The 26558-nt window shown below is 41.8% G+C and overlaps 4 protein-coding genes across 5 annotated transcripts; 2 read left to right on the top strand and 2 right to left on the bottom strand.

The window, feature by feature from the left end:
- The first annotated feature begins 5288 nt into the window (after positions 1-5288).
- LOC115747677 (protein IQ-DOMAIN 33) lies at positions 5289-7974 on the top strand. Of its 2 annotated transcripts, none has more exons than XM_030683919.2 (6): positions 5289-5623; positions 5713-5985; positions 6146-6355; positions 6914-7027; positions 7125-7490; positions 7690-7974. In XM_030683919.2, the coding sequence occupies exons 1-6, from the start codon at positions 5552-5554 to the stop codon at positions 7795-7797; spliced, it is 1143 nt and encodes a 380-aa protein (XP_030539779.1). In that variant the 5' UTR covers positions 5289-5551; the 3' UTR covers positions 7798-7974. The 2 variants fall into 2 exon arrangements, with proteins under 2 accessions (XP_030539779.1, XP_030539780.1); XM_030683920.2 differs by having other exon boundaries at positions 5290-5617.
- A 523-nt stretch (positions 7975-8497) lies between these two features.
- Positions 8498-9538, bottom strand: LOC115747683 (eukaryotic translation initiation factor 1A-like). The gene is made up of 2 exons (XM_030683931.2): positions 9398-9538; positions 8498-9183 (listed from the first exon to the last, which is right to left on the bottom strand). Exon 2 carries the CDS (start codon positions 9160-9162, stop codon positions 8725-8727), a length of 438 nt encoding a protein of 145 aa, XP_030539791.1. The 5' UTR covers positions 9163-9183; positions 9398-9538; the 3' UTR covers positions 8498-8724.
- Positions 9539-10129: 591 nt separating this feature from the next.
- On the bottom strand, positions 10130-14875 carry LOC115747681. The gene is made up of 11 exons (XM_030683925.2): positions 14583-14875; positions 13934-14067; positions 13320-13401; positions 11969-12039; positions 11737-11838; positions 11558-11647; positions 11226-11300; positions 11070-11102; positions 10892-10972; positions 10676-10735; positions 10130-10599 (listed from the first exon to the last, which is right to left on the bottom strand). The coding sequence occupies exons 1-11, from the start codon at positions 14635-14637 to the stop codon at positions 10426-10428; spliced, it is 957 nt and encodes a 318-aa protein (XP_030539785.1). The 5' UTR covers positions 14638-14875; the 3' UTR covers positions 10130-10425.
- Positions 14876-17957: 3082 nt separating this feature from the next.
- LOC115747680 (GDSL esterase/lipase At2g04570-like) lies at positions 17958-21589 on the top strand. Its single transcript, XM_030683923.2, has 3 exons — positions 17958-18445; positions 19029-19524; positions 21157-21589. The coding sequence occupies exons 1-3, from the start codon at positions 18095-18097 to the stop codon at positions 21351-21353; spliced, it is 1044 nt and encodes a 347-aa protein (XP_030539783.1). The 5' UTR covers positions 17958-18094; the 3' UTR covers positions 21354-21589.
- The last annotated feature ends 4969 nt before the right edge of the window (positions 21590-26558 follow it).

Genomic DNA, 26558 nt, shown 5'->3' with positions numbered 1-26558 from the left:
AAAACCAAAGTCGTGCGTAGGGTTTTCATTTCCTTGTCAGCCAAATGAGACCACCCTATCCGTGGATTCATATTCCTATTTTGACACTTCGAGTGTAATTTCTGGTAATGTTTAAACGTGTCTAACATGATATTAAAATTGATAAGTTATTCAGGATCAATTAGAATGTTTATCTAAATGTCCTCGAACATTGATCTCTACGACATTGATATGTGAGGAAGTATTGTAGCAGTGAAGCTTCGGACCATTTAGACCTAACCTGTTCAATTTTGGTCAATTTAGTCTTAAACTTCACTTTGATCGTCCTTCCATTAATCAAGTCTATTGGAACTATACCGCGTCGTCATACCGGCTCGACCTGGCGTTCAAGTTCAATGACAACATCGAATATCTTCATGTAATCCAGGGACCGAATTGAACACGTATAACAAATTCATGGACAACATTGCACATTAAGCTAAAATTCAGGGACCACATTGAATAAATTAAAAGCTCGTCGGCCGCATTGTATATTAAACTAAAATTCAAGAATCATTTGTAAATCTTTCCTTCTCTAAACGATTATGACATCACAAGATACTTCCCCCAAGCTTTAACAACGTAGAAATCGCCGCCCGCAAAAGCTTTTAATGCATTCCAAACTCAGCAATTAACTAAAGCTCGAGACTTGGTCAAAGCATATTGGGCAAGTTACACCGGCCGGCCGGTACCATTTAATCCGGCTGGCGTTTTTATTAGCCTTGTTGAAAGTGGCGTGTAATTAATCACTTCATTTTATAATAAGCAATTTTTTCTTATTCAGGATAATCTAACTCGCCAAATTCGAAGTTATTAGTGAGACCGGGTTCATAAGCTTGAGGGACAGAGGCGATGTGAAAGGCCTAAGACGAGGTCTAGGCAGCCTCACCTTTTGTGAAACGGGGTATGTATACACCTAAGACGAGGTCTAGGCCTGTGTAAACCTAAGCAATACGAGGCTTAAGTGAGATTAAAAATCCACCTATTGAAGAGGCTGAATTGATAATTTAAAAGCTTAACCCGCAAATGATATCACGTCAGAATGCTACACGCTAAAGTAATCGGCAGTTGGGTGCGCTTCAAAGCATTTATTTCGTCGGCAAAGATCAACGGCAATCGGGTCGATTGCTAGGGTTTTATACGTGGAATTTCCGGAAACCTACCATTTTATTCTGTCTTTTGGATATGTAGTCAAACGAGGGCCTAAAGATGGTAGCTAGCTAGCGTCCTTTTGATGAATATAAATCCTAATAAAAGCGGGTGGGTGTGAGTGCAGGTTGTATATAAAAGCAGAGTGGGTACGGTTAAGTTGCAGAAGATTTAAAGCCGGACTTCCCCCCTTGACAGAGCGGAAGTATTGGACAAAATCGAGTCGCATGGTCCAACCCCCTCTCTTCCAAATTGTGTGGCTGGTCAGTGTTCATTGAACTTCTCTCTCTCTCTCTCTCAAAATTGAATGACGGTGATCACTTTTCCAAAGTTCAATCTACAAAAGAACGATACATGCTCTTGGGATATGTATGTCTTGGAAGGACAACTATTCTTGGGAAGTTACTTTTTCGACTTCTCAGTATTTGGACGGCGAAAAACTGATCGATTCAACAAAAATCCTTCTCCTAGGACTGCAAAACAACAAGCTTAGATCTCGGAGGCAAACAAATTCTGACAAAGAAAAAACTACCAAACAAGTAAAAAGTAATCATTCTCTTTGAAATTGATTTTCATGGATCATATTCTCCTTTAATACGAAGTTGCCGACGAAAGAAATGCCCACTTGGGTACCAAACTTTAAAAGTGAGTGTCCAATCGTACATCTACTACCTGCTTTGTCTTGATGGATCGATATAGCCAGCTGGCTTTGTACTGCCACAAGAGTGCAAGGCATCGATTTTTTTTTTTTTTTTGTTGGTCAATTTGGGATTGAAGGGGCCAAGAAGAACTTGAAGCATTGGGCTTTTCTTATGGGTTACTACTTGACAGTATATATCAAATCTAAAATCCCGGTGGATTGTGACAAAAGCACCCTCCTTTGTAACCTGAAAAAAATCTTAGGTATTGATGTTGCGACGTGCAAAATTTAGGGCTTTTGGTTGTAGACAGAAGATAATGTTTGTCATACTGGTACAAGGTTGGAGTATTGGTATCGCAGTGGGTAAAGGTTAGGGATTTTTTTGCCGTAGATAGATGGTATTTTTGTCACACTAGTACAAATTTAGGGATTTTCGCTACTCAAAATAAAAATTAGGGTATAAGTATGATAATAGGCATGATTTAAGATTTTTTTTACGGTATTTTCCCTACTTTTAATTTTCCAATACCACATCTTTTCTAGTGAATAAGTTTTGACACGTATGGATCAAACTATTCTACACGAAATGTTGAGGGGCAAGCATGATTCACCTCACAATCGCCCATGGATTCCTTGAGAGATAAAACTTCCAGAGTAAATACGTTCATATTTCGAGAAAGAAGTACGAGTTTAAAAACGGATATTAGGGGTACCAAACTCCTTTGGAATATTAAAAATAGATCTATAATTCCAAGTCTTTGTGTTATTTCTTTTACGAGACATGTCGGATCCGAGACATCGTTACCCGATTAATTAGGATGACGGTTTCTTATTTGAATTTACGAAATCAGCATTTCGATAAAATCACACACTATGGTAATGCTAAGCCTTCTATTCTTTGAGAAATTTATCCAAAAACTCCGCGATCTAACTAGGAAGACAGTTTCGAATGTCACACGTAGATTAATGGACATGCTAATTTAATGTATCCCATTAGATAAAATATATGACTCATTCGTTATGTGATGCTCTAACAACTTTAATTTTTAAGCTTCAATGGTTGTGTATACAACTTTAATTAAGTATTAAAAGTAGAGGTCTTAAGTCCGATTCCTCAGGCCTTCCAACTCGTCCTCTCTGTATCATGACTAGGGCCAATCACCGATCTTTTAAAATGAGAAAATTGTCCAAAAAGTTGTAAAATCATTGCACTTTTACTAATTCAATTTTAAACATTTTAATTTTTTTTAATTAAGTCTATTCGGCCAATTTTGATCAAAAATTGCTGACTTGGCATGGCCTACGCTCCGATATGGATAATTTTTAATAATAATTTAAATTTAATATCAAATGTTAATTTATTTTATTTAATTTTAAATTAGATAAAAAAAAATATAAATAGAAATATAAATTTTTATTTAAAAATAAGAATGAAAAAAGTATGGCAAGCTAGCCGGGCCAAGGCGAGGGCTGGCAATCCTTGCCGGGCCCAAGCGAGGGCACCCATATCTAGGTGACGCCGGCCCTCCTCTAAGGCCAACGAACCATTGTTGGCCCCGGACGAGGCCTCGTCGGCCCAAAGCAAGGGCTAGTGACCCTCACTAGGCCCGAACGAGTGCCGGTGTAGATCAAATCAAGACGACCTTGCCCGGTCGTAGTGAGGGTTGCCAGCCCTCTTCTGGTGCTAGTGACCTCTAGCAACCCCTCCGGCAATGAGCGGCGATGCTCCAACCGATGAGCCCGCCATTTTTTTTTCAATTTTATTTTCTTGATTAAAAATTAGCTTTTCTTTTATAGTTTTTTAATCTAATTTAAAAACAAAGAAAAAAAGAAAAAAATATTGGAATGCTAAAATTTTTCCAATGTGAAGCGCATGTGCCGCGTAGGATGACCGACGTCCACGTTAGCGATTTCCCGTCAAAATTGATCGGATGGACTAATTGGAAAAACATGAAAAGATTTACTACTCAATTAGTAAAATTAAAATGTTTAGGCCTGAATGGGTAAAAGTGCAATATGTTTAAGGTTTTTTGGATAATTTTTCCTTTTCAAAACGCTACCTACATGTCACCATTCGACCGCTTCCGTTATATACACAACTCCACCGAGGCCGTCAATGCCACATTTGCCTCGACTTTTTTTTGTCACGGCTGCCTCCGTGGCACCGAGCTGCACCACAAGCTCCTCCTCCCTCTTCCTCGTCGCGCCCGGCCGTCGCCACCGTAACCTGCGCGAACACCCAACAATACCGGCCTACAACAATGCTTGTGGCCATCACATGATTAGCCTTGCATGTCCAAGCACCTATATGGGCCTAAGTAGCACCGAACTACTACACCAATGGCCCAAAAAATGACGGTTGGCCTTGTTGACCCGATTTGGGATTGTGGGCTTGTAACATCTCGTCCCATTACCTATTGGGATTGGTGTGGGCAAGTCATCAAAAACGTCCTCGATCCTCCTGGATCATGTTCATCTAGGTTAAAGTGCGTATATATTCCTAATCCTAGCTAGTTTTCTTTCGAAACCAAGTCTTATTTTGCTAACCAAAAGTTACCCGTGGAGTTGCCATAACTCGAAGCGAACACACCCTAAACTTTATGAAATACAACCATGTACACATTAATAATTTATTCCATAAATAATTTAATGAAAAAAGAAATTATTCGAAAACACGAATTGCTAGCCTCACCGTTGTGGTTTGCTTGGCTTCTTTGACATGTTATCCACTCAGTGCGGTAAAATAGATTTCGGCATGGCTAACACGCCAAGGCATGCGAAACAGCACCGGCCAGAGGCAACATCGATAGTCCTTTTTCGTGATTTAACACGACGGAGGGATCGGCCAACAAAGAAAAACACAAGCCTTCTCTCTTTTGCCCCTTCCTTAGCCCTTCCCCGTCATTGCCGTGTTTCTTCCCGTTTCCTTCTCTGTTTCCTAGTAGATCTCGATATCTAAGAACTCTCGATCGACTGATGTGGCTAAAGAATAGAGGCGTGTGCAGATTAGACGTACAATATTAGTTCGATTCCCCACGAGGGCCACGACACAAGTTCGAATAGTCTTATACCCGAATCACGTATCCACATCATAAGTCTGCATGTCGAGATAAACGCGCTTACAAACTCCGTCGAACAACTAATCAATCGAAACACGAGACCCACTTCGGAACTATCCCTGCTTTCCTTGCCGGATGATGATGAACCGAAGTGCCCAGAAGGCAATGACCCAAGAAAGGAACGGATAGACTTAGCCAAGGGAAGAAGGAAGAAGGCTTAGAAAGCAAGAATTGACAGGCATAGCCCACCCACCAAGCAAAGCCTCAATTCCAAGAGGCCAATGGGGTGAGAGCCATGTGCACAAAGTGTCTGGCCATGAAAGAAAGGCAAAAAAAAAAAAAAAAAAGCTAAATTGAATGAGATGTCACCTTTTCAGTTTCCCTTATCTATTTTCTGATGATAAAGGGTCCTTCAAGTCCAGCTCTAAAGGAGCTCTGCCCTGCATATGTGCTTAGCTAACATGTGCTGATTGACTAATCATCTCATTTTTGTAAGCAACTGATCACCCAGCAGTCACATTGCAACCTGATAGATTTCACTTACTTATTCCACTTCTCTGAACTTTTGCTCTTGCTATATATCTGAGAGAACTTTTCATCATTTCCCCAAGCTTCAGTGTGGTTTCTGGGGAAGACTCGTTTGAGAATTCCCCTGCTCTCTGTGGCTGGTGGGTGGAGATCAAAGATGGGTCTCACTGGAGAGCTCGTGAAGAGTGTCTTCTCCAGAAGCCGACCATCCGGTCTGCACGAGGCAAATGTACGCTCTTGGCCCCCTTTGAAAATGTGTCTTGCTGCTGAGATCGTGTAGGTAACTTGCGCTAGTAGTGATCTGTTTGATTCTATCAGGCAAGAAGCAGGGAGGCCGAGAGGAGGAGATGGAGCGTGGTGAGATCATACCTGTGCGGCGACGAGTTCAATTCGGTCCTGGCGGAGGAAGATTCTGCTTCTGTCAAGAGCTATGGAGCCACGACTAGTCCACCGTCCGTGGAAACCGAACCAGACGTCGAAAGTAATGGAGGGAAGGAAAGTTTGTCGGGAAAGCGAAGGAATTCGATGTCCAGGTTGTTCCATGAAGACGATGCGGCTATCATCATTCAATCAGCTTTCAGAAGATTCCTGGTGAGGCCACGCTCTCTAGTTTTAGGATACAATCCACTAGCGCACGAAGTTCATCTTGGATCTGTGTTTTCTCCGTCTGCAGCGTCAATTAGGATGGGATAGTTACATTCACCATATGCGTTGTAAGTGCTAAAAACGACCGATGTGTTCACAAATTCAGGCTAGGCGTAAAGACATGGAAGATATTATATCAGTGAGCAGGAGCGAGCAATGTGCGGTATCGGCAGCAGAGAGCCCAAGCAAGGACTCCATTGGTACATCCCTGGAAGTTCAAACCGGAAATTCTGTGCGAGTGTTCGCAGTGCAAGACGAGAAGTTGGCCATCAGTCACCAGAAGCACAAACTCAGAACTCAAGTCACAAAGCCAAAGGTAAAATTCATGGCCACAGTGGCTGCTCGTACGTACCTGCACCTTAACAGCAAGAAACTTCATCATAAATGTTCGACGCCAAACGGGTCATCTTACACTGGTGAGAGTATGGTCCCTCCTCGCAGATACCGCACCTTCATAGATTTTCACTATTAGATTGAAAAGCAAATCACGGCCATTCAGGCTGAAATATGTCGAACGGCAGTGATCTGTCGAATTTCAATCCGACAGCTTGTGAGGGCGCCGCTCGCCGTGCCGTTTTACCAAGTGCATCCTTGTTATTTATCTTCCACGATCACTAACATAAACACCTTTCACCTATTCTTTATCATCGTGTGTCCGAATCAAATGAGGTGAACACATATAAGTATGTGTTGAACAACCACAAAAGTTCCTTCCACGCAGTTATGTACAAGGACTCGAGAAATGATTCAAAAGTGATCCCCGACTCTCCTGAGCATACGGTTGGACAGCAAGAACCATGCTTCGGACAATAATTCGCAAAGATAAAAAGACTGTAACTTCCGTGTGCAACTTCTGTGTGCATCAATGTTGCAGGAAGAGTGGGACGACAGCACAGTAAGCAGCAACATATCGAAAATGAGGATTCAAAGCAGACTGGAAGCTACGACCAGGCGCGAGAGAGCTCTGGCATATGCATTCTCCCAACAGGTACATCTATGATCTAACCGACCTTAGAAAAAAAAAAAAAAAACAAGGTTCGACAACTAGACCTGGCTTCATTACATAATTATCTGCGTGTTTGTAGCTGAGGATTTGTTCAAAGAAGAGGCAAACAAGAACAGAAGGAAGAGAGCCCAACATGAGCTGGAGCTGGCTTGAAAGATGGATGGCGACTCGCATTTCAGAGAACTCGTCGGTCGGATCTCACACGAACATGCCACTTGTGCCCAGGAACATAGTCAAGAACGAATCGCTCGATGTAGCAGGAGAAGAAAAGGAAAGTTGTGGATCGAACGAAGTACCCGTCCATCTCAACGCGTTGTCAGTTAAAGTGACGGGGTATGGGAAGACCTTAAAGCCAACTAGGAACAGGCTTAAAGCTACTAATAAGAGAGGTGTATCGAGGCGGAAAACAGTTCCGAGCCAACAATTTCCAAAAGCTTATGCAAAGGTACAACCCTTCTGTTTTTGTTCAACTGTATCTTGGGAAGAATCTACAAGGCACTCATGTAGCAAAGCCAGAAGGCATGCTCCGCAACGTTCCCGAATGTTTGGAACTAAGTAGCAGGACCAGTTTTGGTGGTTCTTTTGCAGTCAGAAGATTCACACAACATAAAAATATAGCTGGCTGAAAACACCTGTTTTTGCAGGCAACAAGGAAAGACTCATTGGATGAAGTAGGACTTGGAACAGACAGAAAGCACGATCAGCAAATGGAAAGCAAGAACGAAATCAAATGCGATGATTCGGAATCGTAGGAGACGCCTTGCAAAATGCAGACAACACCAACGTCCTGCAGCTGGCGAATTAACCCAGCTAGACAAGTCAGTTCTCTGTTGGAATGACTCCAGTATATATAGCAGTTTAAGACTGCCAGATGCCCGCCAGAATTTTCTCTCTAAATTTATGAATCCAAGTGCTTTCGGCATTGCTAGGCATACGCATTTCATGAATGGTCTAATAAGTTCGATATCAATGAGCTTATGGAATTGAAAATACTCACGGAATTGAAATGCCGCTTTGACCGGTACCTGCTGTTGGGAACATCATGAAAGAAAAGTAAAGGCCACAAGACAATACAACACCATCATTACCCTTACTGTAATGCAGGGGATAGTCAATCAATGCATGTCAAAATAGCACCATGAACCTGCAATTAGAGTTCACTTCACCGTGTGACCCAAGAAAGGAAAAAACAGCACACATCACCAGCCGAATTGCCTTTGAACTCCCTAAGCTTAACATATAGGCAATGGATACTAGGACTGCTGAATCTCTTTTTCCCAAGTACATGACACCCTAAGGCATGACCCCGACGCACCAACACCTTTGCTAAGGGATTGATGTCCCTTGAAGTACAGAACTTGATCTGACAGCTTAAATGCCTAACACCAAGATGGATTCATTAGCTTGAAGACCGAGTGGAAAGAAGTAGAGGATAACAAGAGAGGTGCCCGCCCTTAATAAGGGTACTTAGCATAGAATCCTAAAGTAAAATCACTTGCACAACAACAAAATTTACCAAATATGGTGCATAATTTCAGTATTACACATGTGTTCAACCCACATCTGTGATCCACTTATAGTGTGAAATCTACCTTACGCCAATTCGCTACATTAAAGACAGCTCCATAGTATGAAACAGCCACCAACTAACTCAAACAGCTTCAGCAATCAAAAACAGATTATATCTTATCGATGTCCTCATCTTCGAACTCGATGTAATCATCGCCGGGGCCTTCTTCGTCCTCCTCCAGACCCCCTGCGATGCCCTCATTGAGGCGGGTGTTCTCGGGTAGCTCTCCATATGCCTTGAGAAGCCTGGCCTCGTCGGGCATGTACTTGAGGATGACATCAGCCTTATCATCCTGGTAGTCGCGGAGGCCGACAAGGATGATGTCGCCGGCCGCAATCCACACCTTCTTGTGCATCTTACCTCGGATGTGACAAAGGCGCTTGGTCCCGTCGATGCACATGGCCTCGCACCTGCCGTTGCCGAGCATGCGAAGCACCTGGGCATACTCTTGCCCGTCTTCCTTGAAAACCAGCTCACGCTTCTCATCATCCGCCTCGTTCTTTCCCCTCTTCCTGTTCTTACCTCCCTTACCCTTATTCTTCGGCATGGTCGCAGATTGCCCTCGAAACTGGAGATACAAAATCAACAAACTCGATCAGACCTTATCGTATCACCATCCAGACAGATCAATCAAAAACAACCTTGAATTTCGCGAAAATCAAAGAAACACAAAACCACGCAATCAAATATGCAAATCGACACAAAAAAATAAAAAACACGAAAGCAAAAGGGATTCATCAAAGAAAAGAAAGAATCGAAAATCGAAGATCGAAGAGAAGTACCTTTGGAGAGAAGATTACGAGCAGCAAGTGAATTGAGGATCGGGGAACCTTATGCGAAGTTGGCAGTATGCAGAGGAGCTTCCGAGCCCTAGGATTTATAGTCAGACCATGCAAGAGGGATGTGAATGAGATGCTTCTTTCCTCAGACGACGATGATTCGTGGCAAAGAGGAGCATGCCGAGTCGGTTTCGGAGTGGTAGAATCTGGACCGGACCCAAAATGGATCGGACCGAGCCTTGACATGCGGGGCTTCCAAGCCCGATTCAATTAGACCGGGATTTGGTGCTCGGAGTCAATTGAGTGGGCCGAAGGCTAATTGGGAATCTTTTAACCTTGTTACATGTATCTGGAAAACATAATTATCGCAAATAAGACATGTTGTCTCAAGAAAAAAACAGATTAAAGAAGTAAAACACCCAAATTGTAACCGCAATTTTGTCGTTGCTTAATAAAGACGAAGTCAGCGAATCACAACATTCTCTCGCAATATAGAACGCCGGCTTGCCGGCTCGATAGATTTACGAGACGTTTTGCATGAGGCTATAGCGTGACCGATGATACATTTGAGGCCCGATTATTTCTTCATCAATCAAATAAACTACCGTATGACGTGACGTTACGACGTATAAATGGTACGGTGGAGAGGAAGGGAAAGCAATCATTAGGGGGGTGAATCTCCCGCGAGTTAATATGATACCTAACAATGGGTTACAAAAATTCAGGAGCAGGAACTGAAACAGGGTACAGAATATAGCTCCCTTCATCAACAACTTTACAACAATTTAATAGCATTATCTTCGTTTACAGCCTGCCAAAAGCTTATTGGCACAACAGATGAAATCAAATGAATATATGAGCAGAATGAAGTGGCGGTAACTGCGTACCAGAGCAATCGGATGCAATAACGCAACCTATCAACGTAAACAATCTGATAATCTAATCCCACATTCCGGGACTCAATTATAGAGGCGAGTCGGGTAACCAATGAGAAAAATTTTGCGACCGATCAAAGAAAAGGATCATGTGTTTCAGATTATCCCCTGAGCCAGTGAAATCCCAGCAGCTGGATAATATCTGTGTATTCTTCGTGTAGTAATTGGGACCTTTTCCGTTATAAGACTGTCAGCACCATTACTCTTCGCACTCGTGATTGAATTTTCAATGTCATTTAATCGATTCGTTTCGGAAATGAATTGAAGCCCCTGAAAGTTTTAACAGAACCATGCGAGTCATTGGAGAGCCACGGTAAAAGAAGTGACAATATATTGTTGAACATACCTTTGCAGATGTCTCCTCGTATGGCAATCTCAAGTTCTTGGCTAGTTTGCCACTGATATCCTGCCAATGAAGAAGGTGAAAACTAGATGCATAAATCTCCTTGCAGACAATATTTGTTACTCCTCATTTGTCAATAATACAAAATCCACATCCAAATATTATTCGAGTTATTATTCTTTTTTTCTTTTTCTTTTTTTCAACTTGAAGGAGGCTGACCTTAATCTTTCTGCTGTTTTGGGCATCTTGAAAACCATCAGCTAGTTGACACAAATGCCATAAACCAGAGTTGGTGACATCCTGCGTAAATCAACAGGGCAAGTAAAGTCGATCAATTACAAGAACTATGAGCAATACTTCTTATAACAGGTGCATGAATACATTAAAAAAATCTCACCTGTTTGCTCTCAAACAACTCGATTTTGTCTTCCTGTCAAAATAAAAAATCAACATCAGGGTCATTGGATTGCTCTCCAAGCAAGTTCCAACTTTCACTCCAGCAAGTCAAGAAAGCTTAATCATTGCAATCACATAAGTCAAAATTTCTGCTTACCAACCCAGAAACCATCTGGTGGATTACTTCGACATTGAGTCCTATCTGAGATAGGTTCAACTTCACGTCATTTACCTGCATTAGTCCAGGTATAGGTAAGCAGGTACATGTACACATGATTGATACCAACCAAATGCAAGTTCTGTGCTAGATGAAACATCTCTCTTCATTCATACTTGTAGAGATAAAGACAGTGCAACATACGTCTTATTTTGCAGTGCCAACTGAATTAATGCAGCCAAAGAGAGGAAAAGGACTGATTATGCTCGACTACGTGCAAGCAGAAGATTGTACTGAGTATTGAATATCAAGTTGTTTTTAATATTCCTTACATCATCTGCGATAAGCTTGGATATCTCCTTTTGCTCGTCGAACTTCCAATCCAAGCTCTCAAGCCTCTTCGATAGGTGCCTCCTTGTTGTCTGCATATTTGATGCTTATAGTATATTAAACATGCTCGAAAAGAATCTGAAAAGAGTAATTATAGATTAATATCATCTCTCTGACTTACTGCCAATGTTTGAGACACATTCTCTAATTGTTTTGATACAGTTGCAACAGCATTTTCCATATTGCGCTTTGTAACAAACATTGCATCAGTGAATGACCAGCCCTGTAAAGTTCATTTTCATATCAGTACGCGTCCTTGTAACAGCAGTTGGCAAGAAAGGGTGCAAAGGAACACAAATCAGTAATATTTGGGTAGCAAACATTGTAAGTTTAGTATGTGTCAAGAACATTGCCTTCCACCACATGTAACAATACCCCACTGCGCCAAGTGCAGCAGCTGGTACTAGGTAAGAAGCATAACTCCCTGCAATCACAAACGATGGAAGTATCCATAAGCAACCAAGCAATCCACGATGCTAACGTGAGATAGTACGACAACAAATTACGAACAAGTAAAAAAACCTGAGTTCTGATTGAAACACAAAAGCACAACCTATACAACCTTTCCCACCCTCGGAGATTATCGCATAATTTACACGGGTCAGGTAGCATAATTAATCTAACAACTAGCAGCTCTTCTATTTGCAATGAAAATGATGGCATCGGTTGGAGTATAAAGCAAAAATTTAGCAAGTACAAAACTCGAAGCAGTTCCCTAAAAATGCAGCTAAACCTCAGAATTGGACACAGATTTGAAAATTGTACATTGAATCCTCTCAGCAGAGTACTGGAAAGTGGACACTGTTCGCTCTCAAGGAGAATCTCATGTCTTATTGGTTAGTCCTCTCAAAACGACAGTTTTGGAAGATCGCTATGTTCAGTCTAGGAAAAGCCCAGTACAAAGTAAAGTGCCCCCCTACATTAAATGCACACAGAAAAATCTCCTCACAACGACCTAATCATTTCCTGCTCTACAACTGGAAATTCTTCACCTCCTTAGACTATTCTCACACCCCACCAAAAATGGATGCCCTATTTGCATTTCCGTAGCTTCTTCAGAGCCTATCGAACTATTAAACCTCAAGTACTACTCATAAGTCCTGACTTTGATATTTGGCAACATAACAAGGAAATAGTTGGCAGATGCTAGGAAACCACTAATGGACCGCAACGGGTGCTCTTATTACTCTTTCCCAAAATCTATCATTACTTGTTTTCTGAGTAGGAACATAACTCATTCCCTCTCTCATTCTTAGTGATCCCAAAAGGATCATGTTCAAGAAATAAACCCCAGATGAATGAACCCAGGATTGGACATAGAACATTCTTGGAAGCAGATAAAGCAAATTCTACAAGAAATTCTCTTTTAGGCAACCAATCTGTTTCAGCGATATACTTTCAAATTCTTTTCTTCTCATAACCTCAAACCAGTTAGTCAAGACAAAAATTGGCTCCTTCAGATGAGTTTTTTCTTTTGATCTAGAATAATTTTCTTTTCACTGCTGGTAAGTATTCGTGGCGCTCCTCTTATAAACAAACAAGGTAGCAATTTCATGAGGGAAGAGTACTTACTCGTGTCCTAACGTTATTTAGAAAAGACAACAAGTAAAGGGAAACTCTTATTGGACATAGTAAATAGAAAAGCTGTGACATTATTGAGCCATATAAGCTTTGCAATGTAGTACAGAAAAAAAATGTTCATACCACTTGACGCTGAGTTCCCATTATAGATGGTTATCGGATTGGACAAGGATAACTCCTTGATATCTTGTGCCAACTGCCTAATCTGAAGGCACAAAGAAAGATGAGGCCCAAAGTAAAGGAAAATTCTGTCGAAGATAAATAAGAGATGGATGTGACTTCAAGGAGAATGCATGGTCTGCTCATAAAATTATCAAGAAAGATTAACGGTAATGGCAACTGTATGCACTGAGATTAACTTGAGATAACCAAGTAACCTCTATATGATTACGTAAAGTGACAGTTTCAGCAACTAGCAATTCTATTCATCATCCTTCATTAACTATCATCACCAGTTCAAGTGAAAGTGAAGGCCTTCAATACACATAATAGAAAGTCCTCTCACATCAGAACAAGAATTCTAATACTTGGCCTAACATGTGTTTCATCCTTCTATATTAACTCGACATTAGAATTCTAAACAGCCCAGTATCTACCAATAAAAATTGTTCCTCAAATGCATATGGATTAAAATATCATTTCTCACTCATCGAAAGGGACTCTACTGTCAAATTTAGAGGCTACCAAATGCATCAAAAAATGGAGTCAACTAAGGATAGCAAATAGCTCTGCAATACCTGAGCTGCAAGAAGAGCGCTATTGAACTTGTTGGACAAGACCTCGGCCTCATCCACGCCCTTCAGAATTTCCTGAAGCTGTGAAACGAGCTCCGAAAGCCGACCACTATTGAAAACAATTGAGCCAGTTAAACCTGTTGCACAACAAGGGAGACGGACAGGCAAAAGGTTATCGGAACTGCTTATCAGTCAGATGACTGACAAGTGACAAAAACTCAATCCTCGACCCAACAAAACAAAACACTTTGTAGCAAAGAGAGCTCATTGTCTGGATCCCGAGCGAATTATTCTAACAAATGAACATAACAAGACAATTTTTTGGCAATGAAAGATCCAGTCCTCTCCTTTCTTCACGTCAACAAGGTACGCCCCATCGACTCATCAACAGCAAGAACGATACTGGACCTTAACTAACAAATGGAATCGAATAACCAGAAACCAACGACTCAACCCTGAAGGAGAGGCTCAAGCGCAATCAAAATCACCACGTCGCAGCCGAAAATCAACTGAGAGACATTTGGAAACTTCAAAATAAGTCCTGGCGAGAAGAGCAGCCCCTATAAACCCATCCCGCAAGCAGAACACTGTCCAACTGAATCGCCAGTGATCGCGATTGAAAATGGGGAAGAGGAATGGACGAGGCTATTACCTGCACCGGCGAGAATCAGAACCTTGGAGCTAGAAACCCCAGTCTGCAACGCCATTTTTCCTCCCCAATTGTTGCGCCGAAACTGCTCGATGAGGAGCTAATGTCGCCGTGTTAAACTCCACAATCGGCGGATTTTTTGCAGCTACGAGCTTGAGGATAGAACCAGAACGCCGCCGCCGGCGCTATGGGATGTCGGAGCTCCGTTTCGGCTTCCTCTCGCGCGAGCTCGGAGAGAGAGAGAGATTACGATACGGGCACAACCCAATCGGATCCGAATTTGACCAACCCGGTACAAATTTTATTTCTTACGCCGAGCTCGGAAAGCTCTTGATTTTTTTTATTAGATTTATTATGATGCTATGCGTAAATTAGGGATTTTATTGTTTCTTAAGTCAAAGTAATCAGTCTTAATGGAACTTCGCGACTGACGGAGGAACTAGATATATTATTACATCGTCCGCTATACTCAAATAGAGTTCGCTTGTTCGAAAGAAAGCTATTTTCAAAAAATTATGTTCAAAGTTTATGGTAGTTGGATAATGAAAAATTAATCGAGTTTCGAAAAAACATTCTCAATAGACCCAAAACAACAAATTTAACTTTTGGGGAAAACGACTTTTTCTTCTAATGAGAAGAAAATTGCTTTCTCTAAACCACCGAACAAATGAAAATTAACTATTTTCCTTAAGAAATAATCTCCACAAAAAATATATATTTTCTTCTATCATGTGAAACAAATGGAATTTGGGATACATTTGTACCGAAAACTTCATGATAAAGAAAATTAATTTTCATGAAAAATTAGGAATGAGCAAGATAGACCGGCTTAATCGGGAACCGTCGGGACCATTCGTACCTTATGATAGGGAAAAGGCTATGAGCGTGTGAAATGCACGGCCAGTTGACCATGCAGTTGCTTTACTATTACAGATTGGATCTCTCTGATTTTAAAGTCTTGCTCAAACATCGACTCCTGCCCCTGTTCTTCGTACGCTGCACTAAATATTTGCTGAGGAAACTCTGTGTCTGTCGATCCACCAACGTAACCGAGTCCGATCAATTGCGAAAACGTCAATGGGAAAGCTCTTACGCGTCAGATGTTATTTAATGAGCTCAACCAATTCCTCTTCACTACGATCACAGGTGTCGACTTCCTTTGCAAAGTCAAATGCGGTTTGGTAAGTAGCCATATCAATTGACCATTTGCCTCTCCTGCAACCTCAAGTACGTATCAACCCCACCCCCCCCTTCTTAATGAAAGAAAGAAATAAGTGCACCAAACGTAATAAGACTAAGACTTATAACGATGGTGCAATTGAAACGTAAAAATTTCAAAAAGCACAACCTAAGTCTTTTCGTTGACTCCGTCCAACTTAACTGACAAAAAACGGCGATGTGACTTTTTATTTATTGCTTTCTCTCTCCTACGTGGCTAAAACATCCGCCAACCCGCCATCAACTGGAAGCACAGCCCTCGCCAGTATTTTTGCTCCTTCCCCATCTTTTTTTAATCTTGCTTATGTTTTTAATTTGACGTAAATGATATTTAGACTTAAAAGATTAGACCAAAAAGATGTCATTTTGGCCTTGTCCTTCATATTTTAGCCATATCGGCGTCATGTAAGAGAGATAAAATAATAAATAAAAAGCCATATCGACACATAAAAGGAAAGCTTCAGCAGAGGGAAGAGCGAAACATAAAGAGGAGAAATGGGAGGGAGGGCCCTCCCCTTAGAGACGGCTCTGCAAGAGTGGACTTAGGCGGAGAAAAGGAGTTTACGTGCTAGGGTATCCAATTGGCTCAAGCTTAGAATAGACCTTTCAGTCAAGTGATTTACGTTAACGAAAGGACTTGATTGCATCAATTTGATAAGTTTTAGAACTTGATTGCACTTTCTAAAAGTTTTAGGACTCAATTATACTTTCGTGACAAGTTATAGGACTTTCAAAGTACTTGAGCCTAAAAGTAACGGCGAAGCTTCCCCCCTTGAAACTTGATTAAAATTAAGGGGTCTTTGAAAGTTATTATCTTGGAACGGTCGAACCGGAAACAATCCTAAGAGAGGTCGAAAGGGAACCGGGAGTGCTCGTCTAACGCGAAAAATGGAAGCAGGAAACTCAATAGATCGATCCCGACACAAAGTTGACGTGGTGTAGACAAGACATTTGTAGAAGTAGTCATTAATAAGCAACAGATTTAGAGCCAACTTTCTGGTTGGCTAATTGAAATCAAAGTCATTTTCCTAGCTTTAAATGCCAGAGGGCCTCATTTCACATGCATATCTCACACATTAGTGGTCCACGGACATTATAGTTTCATGGAATTTTCTGGACTCCGACCCTGACAAGATTTTGTGAAGAATAAAATGTGCATTATATTCCACATTGTCATATTGAAATAATTGAGTAATCATTTATTGCCAATTGCAACACTCTCTCCCTACCAATTGGGGGCCATTCTCACCAACAGTTGTCTTGTTAGTTGTTATACAGGTCTCCTCATAATCAATGTCCGGGCCTATAGTTATCAAATTACATAGATTCTTTATGAGGTTTTAAGTTTTACATGGGATGAGATGAAAAAAAAAATGTTCTTTACGCTTACCACCGTACGCGATATTGTTGATCCAATCGCGAATTTGCTTTTAAACAATATGTTCTCGTGTTCGAAAGTTGCAAGAACCATGAACCAAGTGGCTGCATGGAGTAAACGGTCACCTGAATAATTTTCGAACTATCATATGTCTAAGGAGTCGCCACGTGCTTCAAAAGGTTTTTATTATCGACTATATCCCGATCACTTACTTTTTTGTTGAACAACCAAATAATAATTTTTATCATGTTTATATTAAATCATTACTTGAAAATTTTCATATATATCGTGTGAACTATATTTAGGATTTTATTAACAAGCGCTCGACACCAGATGAAGAGAAATATCGTTACCATAATTGGAAATACATTCTCACACTACATGTGATCAGTGCATTACAGATCAAAACAAATGCTCCCAAGCACTCATTATCACCATCCTCACCACCAAAACTTTGGGAAAAAAAAAATCACAAATTGTGCTCCACTGAAACCCTAATTAATGGAGACTGAAACCCTAATCAATGGAGGTTCCTGCTCGTCTCATCCTCTTTCTTGGGATAATTCCCTTCCACAATTTCAAGGCCTCCCATTCTACCATCAGCCACAGAGAGAAGGACAGAGAGAGAGAGAGAGAGAGGACCAGAGCTGCACAACATAACTGATTACTGCCAAAGAAAAAACTCATGCAACTGCAACACCAAGCCAATTAAGCCACTCCATTAATACTCCCACCAAACATCTTTCCCCACACAATTCCCCACACAATTCCCCATCAAAGCTTGTTCCCTCCACTATGAATCCCTCGTGTATATATACCATACCCCATGTCTTGTTCCTCTCTGAGAACTCAGAAATTCTCCTCCCAAAGCCCCAGCTGTTAGCCGGAATCAGGCCTCCTGACTACATAGAAATTGAGCATGGCGGCACACGTGCACTTGCTCTTGCTGTTGATCGCCACCGTGTGCGAAGCCAAAGTCCCTGCGGTCATCGTGTTCGGGGACTCGTCCGTCGACGCCGGGAACAACAACGTGATCTCCACCGTCCTGAAGAGCAACTTCCTGCCGTACGGCCGGGATTTCGTCGGCGGCCGGCCCACGGGGCGCTTCTCCAATGGCCGGATCCCTCCGGACTTCATCTCCGAGGCGTTCGGGCTCAAGCCGACTGTGCCGGCCTACCTGGACCGGATGTACAGCATCAAGGACTTCGCCACCGGAGTCTGCTTTGCCTCCGCCGGGACTGGGTACGACAATGCCACCGCCACCGTCCTCGTAAGTGCTGACTATAATCTTCAGTGCTCAGCTCTCGGAATTCCTTTTTCGTCATTGGGAAAGAGATTTCAAAGTCTAGACTAGATTTTCCGGCTGACTTTTAATCCTCTCCCTATTTTGCCCCATAAGTATTCGAACTGTGATGTCAATGATTCGATATTGATTCCTCGAGCCGAAACAATGGGCACGGTGCAAGCATCATAAACTATTTGAGCCTCTGCCGCTAGAAGGGCAACATCGTAAATGTCGAAAGTCAAAGGTCAATTGACAAAAATACAGATTGGGTACCATGTTGCATACCATGTCCATGGATGATTAGTTTCACTTTTTCCAAAACAGAAACAACCAGGATAGTCGTATAAATACGAACCCCAGGAATAAATGAAACCCTAGTCATGAGCAGAAGTTTTACTAGGATATTGGTGGGGGAAGATGAGTTGTTTTATGTAAATGAAAACACTAGGAATCAACGGAAAATCTCTCATTTACTACAGACTATAGTGCCCGAGAACTTACATCGTACAGTCACCGACGCGAGCTGGCCAACTGAGGCATTAATGACGGTCGTCGCTGTCTGTCGCAGAACGTAATCCCCATGTGGCGAGAGATGGAGTACTACAAGGAATACCAGCAGAAGCTCCGGTCGTACCTCGGCGACAACAAGGCCAACTTCACCCTCTCCGAGGCGCTCTACCTGGTCAGCCTCGGCACCAACGACTTCCTCGAGAACTACTACTCTTCCCTCCCCGGCGGACGGCGGTCACAGTTCACGGTGGGGCAGTACGAGGACTTCCTCGTCGGCCTCGCCACCAACCTGATAACTGAGCTGCACCGCCTCGGCGCCCGGAAGGTGTCGCTGACGGGGCTGCCCCCGATGGGATGCCTACCGCTGGAGAGGACGACCAACTTCTTCGGGCTTAATGAGTGTGTTCAGGAGTACAACGACGTGGCCGTGGAGTTCAACGGCAAGTTGAGGAAGGCGGTGGCGAGGATGAACCAGCGGCTCCCCGGGCTGCGGATGGTGCTGTCGGATCCCTACGAGCTGTTCCTTCAGATCATCAAGAAGCCCTCTTCCTTCGGTGAGTTATTACCCCTTCACTGGAGTCTTACAAAGTAGAGCTCATCAATTAGGCGGGCTCACACCTGATCGGTCCCGAAGGGAACCTTCTGACGACTTCGGGCCTAGCATGTTGCTCAGGCTCATCATTTTTCGAAATGTCCGAGAAGATGTCCGTGGACGAGTCAGGCTGATCCTCGGAAGTTGAGAAAAAAAAAATGCTAAGCTAAAAAAAAAAAAACCGGGTAAAAAATTTTAATTTATTTTAAATTAACTAAAAAGATATTAAAAATTAGATGTAGACCAAAACAACGTCGTTTTGGCCACATAAGATTCGTTACCAAGTTGAACAGAGTTAAAAGAAAGACTTGGTTGCACCAGTTTGACAAATTTTATGACTTGATTGCATTTTGTGCAAGTTTTAGAACTCAATTGTATTTTCGTGACAAATTTTAGCATTTTCATCGAATATATCCCTAAAAAGAAATGCTAAAAAAATACCAAATTTTTTTTTATTGCTAGCTTTGACTTACTTTCCAAAGATTTCATTATTATGCGGTTATAAATTTTTCTTACACCTCATTTAGAAAAACACCGATCTCATATTGTATTTGAGAAACTGAGAGCGATTTTTATATTTTCACTATTAGGTATATGGTATCAACCAAAGATACTCGTGAAGAAAATCTCACAATTAGAAGAGTTGAAAAACATCTCAGTTTCTACTTCTAAGGAGCACAATGTCACGCCATAAATAAACAATAACGACCTTTGAAATTATTCACGAGGAATTTAACATGTGAAGGTGTATATACGTTTGTCTACAATATCGGCAAAGCAAAGAAACTGTGCGATTTCAGCTGTAAATAGATGATTTTCCGATGGGGACAGAAAACCTAAATCATGACTAGTGTTTGGATGGTGCCGTCTCTTTCCTTGTTTAGTCCATGTTTGGACTACGTTAAGAGACCGTTGTCCTGGTCAAATGACCCGAGCCAGGAGCGCACGGTGACCGATTGACTTCTCCTGGATCACTGACCAAGGCCGAGCCGAGTATGAATGTACAGGCGTTAATGAAAAAGTTGGGGCCCTTAGGGGGGGTGGGGAGGCTTGGCCTTTTGATGTCCTCTGGCGTCACTGCGAACCACGGATCCGGGATAAGTCATGTGCGTCATGGCCAATGCATAGGCCCTTGCCTCTGGACGTGCCGGTAGCTCATGAGTCCTGGCGAGGCGAGGCGAGGGCTCGTCGGGTTTCACAATCTCACGAGTAGGGTTCGCATAGTTCTGATACTTATTTTCGTTTTTAACATTCAATCTCCTTTTCCTTTCTTTCTAAGTCATGGTGGATGCGATGCCGTGTTAGCGGATTTTGTCTCGGGCAAGGCACCCGAGATTACATTAGCGTTTCTACAATTAAAAAAAAATCAAGAAAGAAATCAGTAGAAAGATGATCAGAATGCATGAATTCCAAAAAAAAAATGTATGTAAAACCACTAGCTGAAGAATTTACATATACAACGAAGGTCAAAGTGCAATCGAATTGCACCACTAGCTCTCCTTCGACAGTTTTTTCTTTTCTTTTTTGGCTTCGATTGCAGCATGATGTTGCATATAAAGCATGTTAACCCAAGTCCAAATTCCATCTTTGACAGGGTTCGACATCACGCAGAGGGCGTGTTGCTCGACCGGGCTGTACGAGATGAGTTACCTGTGCAATCAACAGAATCCGTTCACCTGCATCGACGCTAGCAAGTACGTGTTCTGGGATTCCTTCCACCCGACGGAGAAGATGAACCAGATACTCTCGGAGTATCTGACCAGGGAGCTTCTCCTACCCACGTTCTCTTGATCGAGTGTACGATGATTATGAATGCATGTGATGCGTGATTTATATATAGACCCTCCGCTGGTCGAGCTATTTCATGCCGTTCCATGTGTAAATTGCGATTGTCGGTGCCAAAATGTTGTACTAAAGATCGATATGAACAATTTAATGTTTGGAGCTCGATCAACTTCCATGCGATGAAACTGCTGATAGATTTGCTTTATTGTATAGTTTTCTCTCTTAGGGAGAAGGCCAATCTATCTAAAAGATGTAATGCGTTGGAGAGGAGATTATTAGTGATTACATAGTCTCAAGGGCATTGACTGGAGTCTCTGCGCATGCAATGAGAATGTCCTTGTGGCATCATGGGCGTCCGGAGAAGTTCGATCCTAGACGCCCACTATTGAGAGCAAAAGAAGAAATTTCATGAGCTCAAAACTAGACTGCGTTTGGTTGAACTTTAGAGAGAGATCTTTATAAAAATGTAAAGGATGTTAGGTTAAAGGAATTTTTCGAAATGCAAACAATATTTGATAACCTGTAATTTAAAGGTGTATTGGGAATCAACTCTTGTTTAAATGATGTTTGAAAAAATCGCACTTTGTAAAAAGACTTCTGCTATTTTTTGTATAACAAAAAAAACCTCGAACAAGAGAAGGGCTAAGGCGGCCAATGCCAGATCTGGCCAAATTTGGCTCGTTGGCGGCCTGAGCAATTCGCCGATGACGTGTCGCGAGGCGAGGCCATTTTCATAATTATGAACTTTTAGCGAGAGCAAAGTTGGCGAAAAGAACATATTAGCATTTGAAAAATGCTCGCAACTCCAAAGTTCTTTCGAACCTGCCTTGTGCTAAAGAGATCTTTGAAAATGCGATTGCATCTCTTGAAAAGTTTTGTCAAACGCCATTTGCCTTGGGCCACAGGCCTTTAGGCATAAGTCTCCTGATTGAGCTAACTATTGGTCAGGATATTACTTATTAGCTTTTAAATTCAACAAGGTTGTCTCTCAAACATTAGAGAAAAAAATTTCATGGGGCAACTTAATATTGAGCTCATGTCTTATCTAATTCATGATGTCAATGAGTATTTTGTAACCCGATTTATCCTTTTAAAAGTGCTTTCACGTAAAAAAAAAAAAAGGTAAATATGAGACAAAGCAAAGTATTCCCAGGGAAGATTTTTCGTGGAAAAGGGCAATGGGCATTGCAACTGATGCGAAATGATGGAAGCCAACGAATTTTGTAATGGAAAAGTATAAAAAAAAAAGTCATAAATATATTGCATTGATACGAATTTAGTCATAAGCTTTTCAATTCGATCAATTTAATCCTAAATCTTTAGACGATTTGTCAATTAATGTAATCCATCCGGCCAATTTTGATATGAAATCGTTGACATGGACAGTTGCATCTTACGTGGCATAGCCGGTACTAACATCCATATTTTTTTATTTTGTATTACTTTTTTTTTCCTTCTTTTTTTTTTCCCCAATTGTGTGTTGACAAGGGCCATGACTCCCTCCCAGCCACATGCGAGGGGCTCACCGCATGTGACCTGCGAGGGCAGCGCGGCTCTTGCCTAGATCTTGGTGAGGGTGTGGAGGCCCTCACCGGTGGCTCGTTATGGTTGACCAACGACCTCGTCGACGAGAGTTATAAAAAAATATTTAAAAAATTTTAACATTTTGGCCTGAAATCATTGACATGGGCAATTGCATCTTACGTGGCATAGCCGGCACTAACGTCCATAATTTTTTATTTTTTAAATAATTTATTTATTTATTTTGTATTACTTTTTTGTTTCTTTTCCTTTTTTTTTTCCCCCAATTGTGTGTTGGCAAGGGCCATGACTCCCTCCCAGCCACATGCAAGGGGCTCACCGCATGTGACTTGCGAGGGCGGCGCGGCCCTTACCTAGATCTAGATGAGGGTGTGGAGGCCCTCACCCGTGGCTCGTTATGGTCAACCGGTGACCTCGTCGACGAGAATTATAAAAAAAAAATAAAGAAAAGAAAAAAATGTTAAAAAAATTGTAACATTTTTGCCTAAAATCGTTGATATGGATAATAGCATCTTACGTGACATAGCCAGTACTAACGTCCATAATTATTTATTTATTTATTTATTTTGTATTACTTTTTTGTTTCTTGTCCTTCTTTTTTGTTTTCCCAATTGTGTGTTGGCAAGGGCCATGACTCCCTCCTAGCCACATGCGAGAGGCTCACTGCATGTGACCTACGAGGGCGGTGCGACCCTTGCCTAGATCTTGGTGAGGGTGTGGAGGCCCTCACCCTTGTTATGCTTGTTGACACCCGATTTTTAATCATCTTTTTTTGGATTTATCTTTGAAAATTCATAAAAAATTCACAAAAAATTAGAAAATTGCAAAATCAACTTTGGTAGCCTTGGTCAAGCTCGAGGAACCATTTTTGATCAAAAAATAATTTTTCATATTTTTTGCATTTTTTGATATTTTTCAGAAAATAGGAAAATACCCAAAAAATCAAGAAAAATACCATTCGAGGTCACAAAAATACAGAAAAATAGTCAGTATTTTTATTTTATTTTTATTTTTACTTTGACCTCTTAAAATTTGAAAATTTCAAATCGGATTTGTGTGTTCCTTCACAAATACAACCCACAAATTAGACATGAAAATACCATTTGGGGTCATTTTATTTTTCTTTCTTCACTATTGAGGGTTGTGACATGATTCTCTAGCATTACATTTCACATTCTGATCCAATTGCGTGTTAATTTGCTCAATTTTGGCACTAGGGACTTAATTGCACAAAAATTTCTTTCATTTTAGTCCCTAGAAGGCCAAATTCAAAATTAAATTTTCTTGAGAGACACCCATGGAATCCCAAGACCCCTAGTCTATAGTTTTTGACCTTCTGAATCTAATGGCAGGCTCAATTGATGATAATTCTTTCATTAAGGACTCCAATTTTACAGAAATCAATTTCGGATCCTACTCAAAATTTGGGGTTTTCACTCAATTTCAAAGGAATTTTTCATGAAAATCACATCTTTAGAGACAATCCATGTTGGGAAAATGATTTTTGTCATCAATTTCATGGAAAAATGCTAATTACGGCCCCGATTTGGCCTTCATTGCATGAACCGGGTCTGCCGGCCTGGGCGAATCCGACCCGGAGACCCGAGATCGTTCATTGTCTTCCCCAAAGCTTCACCGGCGCAAGAGAGAGGGGGAATCCGTTTTCTTGAGTTCGTTATTCAGCGACGAAGCTTCGGGAAGCTTCTGGAAGGACCGGCGGTTAGGAGAGAGCACGAGGGGAAATTAACAAAAGGAAAAAGAGTGCTCGCAAAGAAAGGGGAGAGGAGATTTTCGGTGCAGAGAGGACGAACAGAAAGAAAGAAGAAGAGAGGGAGGCGAGGTTCATTTTCATGGAGAGGAGGCCATTGGAGTTCCGCAACTCGGGAGCCGGGAGCTCCAAATCCGGGAGATCTAAACGACGCTAGACCACGCCATCACCTTTGCTAGCCACGTCTCGACCCTAGGAGCGGGCTGATTCCGGCCAACACTTCTGCAACTTTTGAGAGAGGTGAATCCCGTCGCCCATTCCCAAACTCGCTCTTCGGTATAGCTTCGATTGAATCATGTCGTCTAGGCTATTTCAAGTTAGATGGCTGCCGAACTCCTTCTAAGCAGATTCTCTTCTCCCGTTTGCACTTTCTTTGCATAAAAACCGAGTTCGTACCCTCGCGTTTCCAACTCAGTTCTAAGCTCGCGAGATCCGTTTGTGATATCTTCGACTCGTTTCGGTAATCGGGTAAGTTTCCTCAACTTTTGTTGGTGATGAATAATCGATTGGATGATCCGAGGCATGTTAGAATAGGCTAAGATGAAGCTTCGTCGGGAATTCATTTTTTTTCACTGCGTTGGATGCACGGGTGTAGGCTCGTTTGAGTATGTTTCTGGTGCAAAGATGAAGATATGTCAATGCAAAAGAAATGAGGAATAGATTCGTATTGAAATGACCGAGTTTAACAAGCGTTTACATTGATTTTTCAAGCTCGCCGGAAGTTGCGGGTTTTTTCGCCGGACGGCCGGAAGTTGGAGGTCGGTGTAGGTTAGTTCCGGCTTGTCGTTTGGGTCAAACTCGGGATATGTGGATGTAGGATAGTTGAAAAGTAGAATGAACGAAAAATCGAGAAAGAATCGGGTGGTTTGGGCTTCGGAATCGAATTCCGGCGAGGCGCCGGCCAGGTTCGCCGGCGCCGATCATCTTCTCGGGCGAGCTTGTTGACCGGTCAACTAAAGTTGACCGAGTCAACGTCTACGTGTCGCCGACGTGGCAGCCGCGTGGCAGCCACGTCGGCGAGCTTTTATAACAAACCAATTTGATCCGACGGCTCATAGGGCGCCACTTGTCGAGATCTCTTTTTTTTTAAAAATAAAATAATTTTTTCGAAATTATTCCTTTTTCAGAAAAATAAAAATCCGAAATTTGTGATCGCGCGGCCCAGGTTCGGACACGTGTCACCATTCCGATAGTTGGATCGAATTTTCGAATAATAAATAAAAAATCATTTTCGGAAATGAAAAATACTTAGATCGAACGGTCACTTTTGGTCGCACCATTCAATCTTGACCGTTAATATTGGTATTCGTTTTGAACGGCGGGGATAAAGTCTCCTTCCCATCTGAGCCGTTGATTCCAGTTGTGTGATCCGACCGTCGTCTTCGCGCCACGTGGCGAAGTATTGAACGTCGATTTTTTTTAGGCTGGATTTTTTAAGCGTTCGGTCGCCAAAATGCAAACGGCGCCGTTTTTGGGGAGCGCCGGTCCGGGCGTGGGTCCGGACCAGACAAATTGGTCCGTAGACCGGGTTGACCCGGTCTAATAAAAAAATAAATCAAAAAAAATCAAAAAAATCATTAAAAAATCGAAAAAAAATTAGAAAAAATTGTAGAAAATTCCCAAAAATTCCAAAAAATTGTCAAAAATTGAGGAATGGCTACAATCAACTAGCCAATCCTATTTTTGAGATTTCTTCTTCCGATCTGTTCAAAAATGACAATTTTACCCTTTAGAGGGTAATTTGTCCCCAAAAATTCATAAAAAAATTTCAGAAAATTCCAAAAAAATGTCGGAAATTAGGAAATGGGTCGGTTTAGGTGGCCAATCCTATTTTCAACACTTTTTTCACTCCGGATCTTTTCTGAAATGACGATTTTGCCCCTTTCTTGGCAAATTGTCCC

Source organism: Rhodamnia argentea, chromosome 10 (assembly GCF_020921035.1).
Source record: "Rhodamnia argentea isolate NSW1041297 chromosome 10, ASM2092103v1, whole genome shotgun sequence".
Lineage (NCBI taxonomy): Eukaryota > Viridiplantae > Streptophyta > Magnoliopsida > Myrtales > Myrtaceae > Rhodamnia > Rhodamnia argentea.
The sequence above is the reverse complement of the archived record's forward strand: the minus strand, read 5'-3'. Positions and strand labels throughout refer to the sequence as shown.